Source organism: Drosophila hydei, unplaced genomic scaffold (genome assembly GCF_003285905.1).
Source record: "Drosophila hydei strain 15085-1641.00,03,60 unplaced genomic scaffold, DhydRS2 tig00000237-arrow-arrow-pilon, whole genome shotgun sequence".
Lineage (NCBI taxonomy): Eukaryota > Metazoa > Arthropoda > Insecta > Diptera > Drosophilidae > Drosophila > Drosophila hydei.
In genome coordinates, this window is record NW_022045691.1 from 2340384 (window position 1) to 2352964 (window position 12581).

The 12581-nt window shown below is 46.3% G+C and overlaps 1 protein-coding gene across 1 annotated transcript in view; it reads right to left on the reverse strand.

Moving 5' to 3' along the window:
• Positions 1-2302: 2302 nt before the first annotated feature.
• Positions 2303-12581, reverse strand: part of LOC111605673 (homeobox protein prospero) — a 75237-nt gene continuing 64958 nt past the window's right edge. Inside the window, exons 5-9 of the mRNA XM_023324341.2 lie at positions 8591-9221; positions 3828-6953; positions 3272-3455; positions 3074-3193; positions 2303-2996 (exon numbers count right to left, since the gene is read on the reverse strand). Coding sequence (XP_023180109.2) covers positions 2810-2996; positions 3074-3193; positions 3272-3455; positions 3828-6953; positions 8591-9221 — 4248 coding nt within the window. The 3' untranslated portion in view covers positions 2303-2809. The remainder of the gene's footprint in view (positions 2997-3073; positions 3194-3271; positions 3456-3827; positions 6954-8590; positions 9222-12581) is intronic.

A 12581-nucleotide genomic window follows, 5' to 3' on the forward strand; every position in this document is an offset into this window, starting at 1 on the left:
CCCTAATATCCTTGAATGCCAAAGGACATTGCGCAAATATCTGGCCATATCCTAGTAGATCCTTGAACATATAAAGCATATGCTACTCACTAGAAAAAGGAAGATGTTGAACGAGGACAAACTGGAATAACTGAGCCACTTTGCTTGGTCAAGGACGGTCAAGGATATCCCTTTTTATGCAGGATGTAGCATTTCCCATGGGCTGAGTATACTTACTATCTTGTTTGCAGCAGGCAAAGGAAGGCGTGGCATGCCCCATTTAGTAGCAATAGAGCAAACTCTGTTCGTTCATCCATCTGCATCAGCGTCTCCCTCGCTCTCTCCCTCTGTTATCGATAAATCCCAAAAGGCAGCTTTGTCTAATTTTTTTCAAGTTTTTTTTTATTGTTTTTTATGTTTTTTATTTATTTATTAAATACATTTCGTTTTTGGTTTTGTTTTTCCTTTTCTCTTCGGTTGATGTTTATTAAATTTGTATTTTTGCATTTGTTGCTGTTCATTGTTTTCATCTCTCATTAATATTTGTTGTTGTTATCGTTTAAATTTGTGTTGTTTTGGTGTTCGGTTTTATAGTTTGACACATGTGCAGGACAGTGAGAGAAAGTCACAGAGACAGCGAGTGGGGAGGGAGTGGGAGCGGGAGTGGGGGAGCGAGAGAGAGAAAAATTACTTTTAGAGTTCTGTTTTGTCACTCTCTCTCTCTCTCTCCCTCACTCCACCTCTCTCTCCCTGCCCCTCTCTCGTTCTGCTGTGTGCTTCGCTCCACTGCCTACTCCTGCTGGAAGCCTCAACATAATTTGTTGCTATACTTAAGAATTTTGCTTTCAAGTTGAATTTGTTGTGTGGAAACATGGAAATCTTATGATTAAAATTTTATTGCAAATAAAATCAAATATTCTTGGTTTTCGTATAGCTTGTATATATAGATATATATGTGTGTGTGTGAGTGTTATATAGATAAATATATTTACAACTTCGCAGCTCTCTGGATCAAGCTTAACTCAATAAATACATATATACTCGATGTGTGTGGCTCTCGCTTCTAAGTAGAGACAGTGTTGCATAACGTAAAAGCAGTGTGGTAAAACGCATAGGGTTAAGGTAAGTTAAGGTGAAATGGTCTGCGTATTGCACGGCGTTGCCAGACTTACAAATTAGACAACAAATAACAAAAATCTCTAGTTATAAAAATATATTGAATAATGACAATGATAATGACAATGGCAATGGCAATGATAATAATAATAATAATACTTAAATACTTTTTGGCACACATAAAAAACATAATTTGCATCGAAAACTAAACTCATTTATTGCACATATAGATAGATAATGCTGTCAGATCTGAAGCATCCAACTCTTTCATTTCTGTTCTCTGTTCTCTTTTCTCTTTCGTTTTCTTTTGCTCTGGAACCAAAAAACCATTGACTGCTCTTAATATTGTGTTGAATATATATAATCATATATATATATATAGATATATATAATGCTTAATTAGCCCGTGCTTGACTCTATATATAGAGAGTGAGTGAGAGAGAGAGAGAGATATTAGAAACTAACACTTAAAACCGTAAGTTGTTCATATGCGTTGCTATATCCTTGCCATACGATATTGATATCGATAACGATAACGATAGCGCCCTAGTCGATAGACGTCTTTCTACTCATATCCAAAAATCGAAAACGCTTTGAGCGCTCTACGTTTGCATGCCTGGCCTAAAACTAGGAAAAAAAATATATATATGAAGTTATTACGCCTTCTAGATAAGTTACGATAAATCTAACTATCGATAACACTGATCGATACACATATATATATTAGTATATATATATATTAGTTTCGAACATAAAATTAATTAACAAATTGTTAGCTTTTTATCCGTTTCGAGTCAAAAACGAAGAAAGCGCAAAGAAAGCGAACTTCGTGTAAACGTGCCGTGTGAACGAGGCTTCAAATGTAAGTGAGTTCTGATCACTGAGTGTGTGTGTGTGTGTGTGTGTGTTGGTGTTGGTGTCATCTACGTAGTATTCTTAGACTTTGCAAGTATTTAATATACGCGTGATAATCGCTAGTTACGAATAGATATCGAATTGTTATCGTGATTTACGAATACACAAAAGAAACAAAAAAAAAATATTTATATATAAATATCGTATGTGTGTGTGTGTGTGTTAGTGTGTGTGTCTACTACGTCTAGCAACTGTCAAGTGCTCTTTTGTTTCTAGATCTAGTTAGATTATATAAATATATATATATATATATATATCCTCATATATATATATCATGTATATTGTGTATAAATATTGAATTTGGTTTATGCGATCTGCTTTGTTCTCGTATTGTCTGAAAGTGCTACGTACTTGTTTTTTTTTTCTCTTTCTCTTGCTCTTCCTCTTTGTCTGTCTCTTGCTATTTCTGATTTCTGAACACTAAGCTACATAGTTCGTGTGTACTCTGCTCTAACATAATTTGCTTTTCTGTTCTGCGTGCTAATTGATCCAAAATGAAGGTTAATAGAGAGCATACCAGAAGTGCGGTGAGTAGAAACAAATTGTAGTTAAGACTAGAGCATATGACTAGAGTGCATATATAATGCATACATATCGATATAGCGACTTATCGACACATCGATCTATCGATCTGTCGAGCTACCGTTCGATATATATGCTTGTTCATATGTATATATAAAGAGTATATTTATAGAGCTGTCTCTATATGCTATATATCAATATGTATGTTGCTTTCTCTGCCCATGCACAGCTGCGACGTGCCTCAAGTTAACATTTCTGCGTTAACAGCTCTGTTAGTTTACAGCAGCTGCGCTATGACCGGCTCAATCAGACACATGTGCTCCGCGCCACGGACGGGCAGGCGATTCAGGCAGAAATGTCGTATCATATCGGGCACCGTTTCGAAGGGTCGACTGAACTGACCCAAGATGTACTGTCCGGCCTCGTTGCGCTGGATTCGCATGTGCATAAAGCCCTTGGCGCCTCTGTGAGAGCGAGAGAGAGAGAGAGAGAGACAGAGTTTAGCTTAGCTGCTCACTAGTGTTAAGACTCATTGACCTACTTGAGCGACAGGGAATAGTCCTGCTTGGTAGACTCGCAATTGCGCACCAGGAACGAGCCCTCGGCCAAAGGACGCAACGTTGTCTCCGCCTCGATGCGTGTTATAGCGCCATGGTACCAGCTAGAAGGAGGGCGACAGAGAGAGAGAGAGAGCGGGTCAACACGAGAGTAATAGAAAGAGACAGCTAGCTATGCGTACCCTTGACGCTCTAATGGTATGGTCACGTCTATTAGATCGACAGCCGTTACGTAGCCCTGGCCCAGATTCATGTTGAGCTCCTTGTGACTGCTCAAGCCGCGCAGATCGAGACTGCCGAACTGTTTGTTCACCTGGCGTGGCTCATTCAGATTCAATGTGAGATTCTGACGGAAGAGCGCTGTATCTACGAGCAGAAAGAGAGAGAGAAAGAGTTGAGCATGTGAAGTCTACTATAAAATGACAATATTTAAAGCTAGATTCCCTCAAATTACTTTCATTACACAAAAGTAATTTTAATTACTCGCAAGTAATTGCAATTACCTGAAGGCAATTCATACAAATAAAGGGTTTTTTCCTCAAGGCTAATGCCTGCAATGGCTATTGTAATGGTAATTAAAAGTAATTACTTCAAGTAATTGCAATTATTTAAATGTAATTCAAGCGTAATGAACTCAATTATCCATCAGAAAAATCCTTGTCAATTACTTTTGGTTAATTACTAAAGTAATTGCGAGTAATTAAGTGTAATTCGAGTACTCAGTTCACTCATACTCACCTAGCTTGCTGGCCAGCTTCTGCTCGTCGCGCATCGAGTGGCTGGAGGATGCCTGGGAAATGCCGCTGGATTCGGTGCTGTGCATCAGCAGATTATTGATCTCCGCTTGATTGGCACGCAGCCGCCTGCGCAGCTTGGGCATATCGAAGGGCAGATCGCCCAGATCAACGGAGGTGGCACTGCCCGAGGTGCAGGCCGCCTCCTGCTGCAGCGTCTTGCGTCGTCGCAGCTTGGGCATATCGAAGGGCAAGTCGCGCAGCTCCTGCGGCAGCGCTGAGGCGCCACCAGCACCGCCTGCCGCCGGTGCTGCCGAAGAGATGCCCGCTGCTGCCGAAGAGGATGTATCCGCGGCGCTGCCATTGCCCAGCTGCAGCTTGGGCAGCGTCAGGCGCTGCAGCGCCAGATTCGTTGGTTTGCCATCCTCTCGCGAGTGCAAGGAGATGCCGCTGTCCGAGCCGAGCAGCTCGTCGGCCAGGTGCAGCAGCGCCTTGTTGGGCGCCGCAGCTGCTGCCCGCTGACTGCCGCTGCGCTGCTGCTTCACCAGCAGCTGGACAGGCACAGACGAGCTGCCGCCAGCAGCAGCAGCCGCAGCAGCCGCATCTGTGGCGGACTCCTCCTGCAGGCTGGCTGTGCCAGCAGCTGCTGTCGCTGGCTGCTGCGACTGCTCGGAGGCCGGCTCCTGCGAAGACTTGTCCGATATGGGGCTGAGTATGTGCAGCTTGGAGTGCAGCAGCACCGGTGCACGCAGCGGATAGGCAACACTCGAGCTGGCACTGGCGCTGGCGCTGGCACTGGCGCTGTTGCTGTTGCTGTTGCTGCTCTCGGAGCTGTGCGAGCTGAGCGAACTGGAGTGGCGCGATTCAGAGCTGGAGGTGCTGCGATTGCCTTCGCTGGTGCTGCTGCGCAACGATTCCATGCTGCCGCCGCTCGACGAGGTGGCAATGCTCTCGGTGGAGCTGTAGTTGTGCCTGGGCTTCGGCAAGTGTGGCTGCTGCTTGCCGTGTTGCTGCTGTGCATGCTGCTGCTGGTGATGTGCGCTGCGACGCAGCTCCAGCACGCGCCCCGACTCCAGCACAAAGCTGCGCGGGCGCCGCGACGACGCCGAGGTGGAGGCAACAGCTGAATTCGAGTTCGAATTTGTTGAGGGCGGATTCACGTAGGCGCTGTCGGTGAGACTGTTGTCATTGCTGCTGGCGCACAGCTGCAACTGTTGCTGCTGCTGCTGCTGCTGCTGCTGCTGACGCAGCGATGCCTGCAGCGGCAACCGCAAGTCCCGCAGTCGCGGATGCGCCGGCTGCGCAGCTGGCAGATTCGGTGCACTCTTTATGCTGTTCATGTAGCGTTCGTGCTTGCCCGGAAATTTGATGGGCAGCGGCGCCGTAGAGGGCGGCGAGGGCGTATAGCCACGCGCCGGCAACTGTTGCGACTGCTGCTGCTGCTGTTGCTGCTGCTGCTGCTGCTGCTGCTGCTGCTGCTGCTGATTCTGATTCTGTTGATCTGCTGTTTGGCTGAGCTGCAGCTGGCTTAGCTCTGCCTGCACCTGCAGCACCACCTGGCATTGTCCTTCAGGTGACTCCTGCTGCGGCTGTTGCTGCTGCTGCTGCTGCTGCTGCTGTTGCTGCTGCTGCTGTGGCTGCTGCTGCTGCAGCGCTTGATTTTTACTATTCTTAGCGCGTTTGCACTCGAGACGGCTCTTGCTTAGCGACTTGGACGGCACGGATAGCTCGTTGCCATTGCTGTTGCTGTTGCTGTTGCTGTTGCTGTTGAGCTGCAGCAAGACCGAGTGATTGGTAATGCGGTCCACTTCATCCAGATCATCGTCCGACTTGGCTATCTTGCAGTCGAAGGCCGTCTCATAGATCTGACGTCGTCGGCTTGCCATGTTGTCGGAATCGTATTCCTCCCCTTCGTCACCCTCCTCGTCCTCGGCCTCGCCCTCGCCCGCCTCCTCTGCCTGCTGCTGCTGCTGCTGCGGCGGCTCCCCCTGCTCGTTAGCAAGTGTTTGCTTTAGCTCTGAGTGCTGCTCCTCTAGCTTAGCTGGCGGCGCACATTCAACGCATTCGTGCACGCCATGCGGATGCACATAGAATATGCTGCGTGGCCTAAAGTATTCCTCCAGCTCATCCAGCTGCTCCTCATCGCCGTGGCCCAGGCCAAGCGTCTTGTTGGGCGTCGGTATGCAGGCTCCGCACACGGCTGCTGGGCCCAGCAGGCGGTGCGGCGGCATCGACTCGCACGCTAAATCCCCAACGGCCACTCCCACTCCTACTCCCCCAATCGCTGGCGGACAGCACTTGAGCAGCTCACCCTCGCCGGCGTCGCAGTGCTGCAGCTGCAACTGCAGTTCACCGCTGCCAATGGACAACTGTTGCCGCGGCTGGACGTTGCACGTCTTACGCACGAGCGCCAAGGCGCGGGCGTGCCACTCGCGCCGCTTCAAGCACTCGCTGCAATCGGACTCCTCCGAGGTGCTGGTGCTGGGCGTCTCACAGCGTATAATGCGTACGCCCTCCTCTGTGAAGCTGTAGCGTTTCGGTGTTGACTGTTCGGTCAGGCAGGTCGCCTCCTCGAGCTCAGCTGGATCGTTGTCTAGGTCTGCCTCTGCTGCCCTCTGCAGCAGTTGCTCCTCTTGTTGCTGCTGCTGCTGCTGAGGCTGTGGTGCATCTAGGCTGCTGCTCTTGCGATAGCCGCCCAGTCGATGGGGCTGCGTTAGGGTCTGCTGCGGCGGCTCGCTGGCCGTCGACTGGCGGCACTTTTGCTTTGCCTCGCGCTCGAGCGTCGGCTTCTCCTCCTCCTTGTCGCGAGTCTTGAGCAAGTCCGAGTAGTAATACGGCGACGGCTGGCGCTTGCTGTGCTCCGCCTGGGCGACCGTCAATTTGCGTGGACTGCGCTGCAGCTGCGCGGGCAACGGACGAACTAGATCATCCGATATGCTGTCCGGTGAATTGAGTAAGGCTCCAGCTGCAGCTGCACCTGTGCCAGTGCCAGTTCCAGTTCCAGTGCCAGTTCCAGTTCCAGTTCCAGTTCCAGTTCCGGTTGCTGCTGCTGCTGCTGTTGCTGGCGCGGCACGCTCTACTTCCTCGTCTATGTCCGCCTCCTCGTCGGAGGACTTGGGCGCCGAGGAATCTGCAAGGCAAGACATTAGATTTTGTTCAATTACCTTGAAAGTTCCTTGCGCTCGCTTCTCCCTGACACTCAGCTCAGACCTAAATCACTGGACCAAACTTGAAACTAACCCAGACAAGTCAAATCTGACCCGAACTTGACCAGGTCTAAGCTCTAGCCCAGTCGCTCTCTAGCTCAACTCAACCTAAGCCAGAGCTTGCCCTAGGCTCATTCTAGCACAGCTTACGCCCAACTCTCGCTTGATTCCAGCCTCTCTATAACTGAGCTGAGCTAACTCTAAAGCATTTCAATTGGCTTTGAGGTTTGCAATGCTCCAAGCAGCAAATATCAATTAATCTGTAGCAATTCAGAGACTTCAAACTTTTTTAGCAAGTCTAATTAACAGACTTAGGTGTAGGCAGCTTTAAGTCAGCCATGTCTGCCCGCTTTGCTGTCCTGTCCAAACTGTCAAGAACAATTTAGCCGCTTGTCAGACTTGAGATTTTTGTTTATAATTACGAGAAATTAGACGCAAGTGCAGGCAGCCCGCAATCCGCTGCTGTAACTATCCTCGCACAGTTAATTGAGTCGCCAGGCAAATGAGCCAAAGGGCAGTCAGTGGGCTCCGCATCCTTGGCGTGCTTTTTGGCGCGTCTCTGTCGCAGTCTATTAGGCGCTTGGCTGCTTGGCAATGCGTTACTCGCTCTATCGTTTGCTCTCTTCCCCTGTCTGGGCCTCTCTCGCTCCTTGCGTCTCAGTCGAATGGCTGCCAGTTGCCATTTAACGCCTGGCTGATCTCGGCAGCCGCAGCCGCAGTTAGAGCTGTCTGCCCACTGCATCTATTTGCCACACCCACAAAGCCACGTCCCTGCTTTTACAAAAGCATGTAGCAATAATTCTACAAAGCTCGTTGCTTGTTACCAAATTTGTAATTTTTTTTTAGCTGACTCCTAAAAGTATGCAACGCTTTAAGCACTTTGCTGCATTGTTAGCAACATTTGTCTAGAAAATGCTAAAGAAATCGGTTTACTGCATAATGTGGGGTTCATATATGTAAAAATCTATGATTTGAATCTAAAACAAATAGTTCTATAATTTAACATCTATAAAGAATTGAATTAAGTTGGGCAACTGCATGCAGCAACATGTTGTCAGTTGTTGTTGCTGACTTTTGCAGGTCTTTTTGTTCGACGCAATTGTTGCTAGCTGAAGTGTTGCTAACTGCAAAAGGGCTTATGTTGCTAGCTAATGTTGCTGATCGAAGCTTTGGTTATTATTGTTGCTAGCTAGATGGCGTTACTAGCTGATATAGTTCTTAATTGCACTTGTTGCTAACCAATGTTCCTAATCCAAAAATTATCTTTTAATGTTGCTAACTATTGTTGCCAGCTTCTAGTTGCTAACTGTTGCTGACTTATGTCGTCGCTAATTGTTGTTGGCAATTGTTGCTAGCTGATCTTATTGGGTGCTGTTGCTAGTTCAAAATGTTGCCAACTATTTATGCTGTTAGCAAATGTTGCGGAAGACGACATTAGTTGATATAGCTATTGTCGCTAGCTGCTATTGTAGCTAGAGCTTGTTGCTAGCTGTTGTCGGTCTTTCTGGCAATTGTTGCTAGCTGTAATTGTTGCCAGCTGTTGTTGCTTATTGTTGCTCACCTGAGTTGTAGTGGCTGTTGCGCTTGTCCTTCTTATGATTGCCGTTATTATTGTTGTATGTGGAATGGCGATGCAGCAATTGCTGCTGTTGTTGCTGCTGCTGTTGCTGCTGCAACTGCTGTTGATGTCCGCGCGGAGTTGGCAGCGTTTGCAACTGCTGCTGCTGTCGCTGCTTGTGCAACGGCGCCGAGCGGCGTTTGGCCTTCTTGTGATAGACCTTCTTGTGCTGGCTGTGATGTCGCGTATCCTTCGGATCGGAATAGCCCTCGATCAGCTTGACGGAGGCTTGCTTGATGTTGCTGTTGGGCAGCGGCGGATGTTGCAGTGTGCCGCGCTGCTGTTGCTGCGGTGCTGATGGCAATGTGTTGTTGTTGTGCGCATGCAATTGCTGCTGCTGCTGCTGCTGTTGCTGGCAAGTGTTGCTGCTGCTGCTGTTGTTGTTGTTGTTGTTGCTGCTGCCTAAAATAGTTGCTATTGCAGTTGTCGCCTGACTGGGCAGCGTTGCCAAGGAGGCAAGTGGCGGCGGCGGCGGTGGCGCAGCTGCTGCTGCTGCTGCTGCTGTCGATTGCTGTTGTTGCTGTTGCTGTTGCTGTTGCTGTTGCAACGCTTGTTGGGCTTCGTTAAATGGCAGCTGTGAAAGGCAAATGCGAAAAGCGAATGAGTTAACATTTTGTACCTTTTTCTTGTTTCGTTTTCGTTTTTGCTTCTGCTTTTGTGGTTGCGACTAATTTGATTTGCGTTTCAATTCCAATTTGTTGGCGTTTAATTAAAATTTGTGCATGCGTCATGTGGTAACCGCCCACTGGGCGTGACCTGTGGTCGAAATGTATGTGGCTGTGTGTGTGTGTGTGTGCGTGTTGAGGTCTCAGCCCATTGAGCGCTTCAAGGGTTTCCTTTATCGAAACAGACAACAAAAGTAAAAAGCAATCGAGCTAAAAAAAAGGTGTTATACCTGGCACCTGCTAGTACCTGAACTAGTAACTCATATGAGCAATAGCTCTCATACGAACTCATCGATTAAACAGAAATTTGAATTCTGAACATCTTCATCGACGAAGTAGGTAGCTTTCTTGCAACTACTCGATATATTAATATAATAATAGACCTTTTTAGTTTTAATATTCAGCATACGAAAACTCTATGGAATGATTTCTGTTTCATAAGATTTCATTTAAAAAAAAAAAAAAAAAAAAAAAAGATTTCATTTATCATTTCTGTCTCTCTTTATCTCACTCGCTCGCTTGCTTTCTCTGTCTCCCTCTTTTCCCATTTGTCTTTCTTTATCTTCATCTATCTCTCTCTCTCTCTTTTATTGTACCTCTCTGTCTTCTTCTCTTTCTCTATCTCTTTCACACTTTTTCTCTCTCTCTCTCTCTAATTTGTTATCTCTATCACTCTCTTTCTCCCTTTTTCTCTATCTCCCTGTTCATTTTATCTTTTTTCGGTTTCTCTTCATCTCTTTCACTCTCTTCCTTTTTCTCTCTTTTTCTTTTGTTATCTCTTTCACTCTCTTTCACCCTCTTTCTCTCTTTTCCTCTCTCTCCCTCTATTTTTTTTTTTTTTTTTTTTTTTTTTTTTTTTTTGATTTAATTTCTTTATTTGTTGCAGCTTATTGTCTTAGACTCTATAGCGCATTTAGCTCTAAACCTTAACTAATGGGAGGGCAGATATGCCAATTATTCTGCACTTGTAGCTACTATCTTAATTAGTTCTAATATTGTCTAGAGGATGCAATCTCTTCAGTCTTCGCCTATTGTTGTTTATAGCCAGGTTGCTTGCGAGATGGTTAGGATGCGCTGCAAGTCTGTCCGCGTATCTTGAACTGTGTCGCCCAATGAGTTCAGCAACTGTGGGAATTGCTAAATCCCTATGTAAGACTGAGTTTCTTACAAACCAGCTGGCTCCAGTCCATCTGCGTAGTGCTTTATTCTGCAGGGTCTGAATTTTGTTCCTTGTAGTCTTCGCCGAGGAGCCCCATAGAGAGATACCATATACGAAGGTTGGGACAACTATTGCCTTGTAGATGGCGGCCTTGCTGCTGTAAGACAACTTGCTTGAAGCTCTCAGCATCCAGTCGAGGGTTTTTAGCTTGCTTTTGCATTTTGAGGTTACTTGACTTATGTGCGCTTTAAAAGTCAGCCTTCTGTCAAGAGTGATACCAAGGTACCCTCTATTTTATTTTATCTTTTTCTCCGTTTCTCTTTTTCTTTTTCTTTCTCTCCTGTTTCTCTTTCACTCCCTCCCTTTTTCTGTTTATCTCTCCCTCTCTCTTTCCCACATCCATCAATCTCACATTGCTCAGCTGTTGCCATGCAGAAATCATGTTCGATTCGTTGCTTCCTCTTTCACAGTTGTTCAGTTCAGTTGAGTTCCGTTCATGTTCCGTTCAAGTTCAGTTCAGTTCAGTTCAGTTCAGTTCAGTTCTGTTCTGTTCAGCATGGTTCAGCTGCTGTTCATCTTTCATTTATGAGAGGAGACAATGTCCGCCAGAGGATGACAAATAGCTGAACATTACAAAAGTGCAACAGCAGGTCGCACAAACAACGCCAGCAAATGACATTAACGTGTCCCTAATGTGCACACATTATAAGCAGCACACAGAGAGAGAGAGAGAGAGAGAGAGAGAGAGTGAGTCGTAAATATGCGCATTATTGTTAAACATAAATTCCCGCTGCAATGGAGTGAGCGAACAGAGCTGGGCCAGAGCTGGGCATGTTGCATGTTGCGGAAATTGATGCCAAGACTGGCAGCTGGGGTTGGAGGCGGGTAGGTGGTAGGAGTGTGGGTGTGCGTCTGTGTGTGGGCTCTTTGGGTGTCGGATTACACTAAGCACTGGACGCTATTGTTGTGCGACTTGAAATTGAAAGGAATTTTTAATTGAAACTCATAAATTAAGCCTCAACTGCGGCAGCTCATCGAATCGATGATAGAGAGGGGGAGGGGGGGAGAGGAGACAGGCACAAATATATATATATACATGTCTATATGTATATAGCCCCTGTTTCAAGCGCCGCCTCTGCTGTGGCTATTGGCAACGGCTTTGTTTGAGCTCACGTTGCCCGGACAGCAGCAGCTGCTGCTGCTGCTGCTGCTGATAACTCAACTCAATTCAAATCTCATAAATGCAAGACAATACAAAATTTAAATGCAAAACATACACACACACACACACACATCTAAACACACTCAATAAATGGCAGATTTGTTTTGGGGTTGATCTTGAGCTGTTTGCGAATTCCATTTGGAGCTGAGCGCGTGAGCCTTGTGCAACAATCGCGCGTGCCAAACTTAGTTAAAACTAGCCTTAGTTATAGAAACTATAAGCTAGGCATGTATTAAGTTAATTAAAGAGTTCGAAACAAATCAAAATTTGCTTTGAAAAAGTATTGAGGAAGAAGAAGATAAAGTGAAAGCGCATGAGAAATGAAGTAGATACTCAATATATCGGAATATGAAAGATATGTCTGACCTCATAGAGCTAGAAGTACCCAAAAACAGGGAAGCTTATTATAAAAACCTTTCTAAAAAGTTCGTTCGCTCTTTGCCAGCATTGCTCAAGCAATTACCGTTAACATATTTATCGATAAGTGTATCGATAACAAGTTTTCTTTTTATATAACTTCACTTAAGTGTCTTCTCTAGGCTTTGCTATTAATCGATTCTGGCATCATCGTGTTTTGCTCACATCTCCAAGTTGCGCTGTTTGCCTTGGGGCTTGGGGCATTCGAATAGAAATCTTGCTCACATGTTGTGCACACACACACACATACACACACACACATTGCTCTTTAAATATTTGCCCTTGATTATTGGCAAACGTGAATTTTCCTACACGACTTCGATTGGCTCCCGCCCACAAAATGTTGCCAACAATCAGTGCGGGGCGTGGCATGGTGGGGGTGGGCTGAGACTGTTAGCTGGCAGGCTAGACAAACTACAATCAAAATGGTTAGACGAATGTGTCCCAGGCTCTTTGTTCATGTGCAGCTTC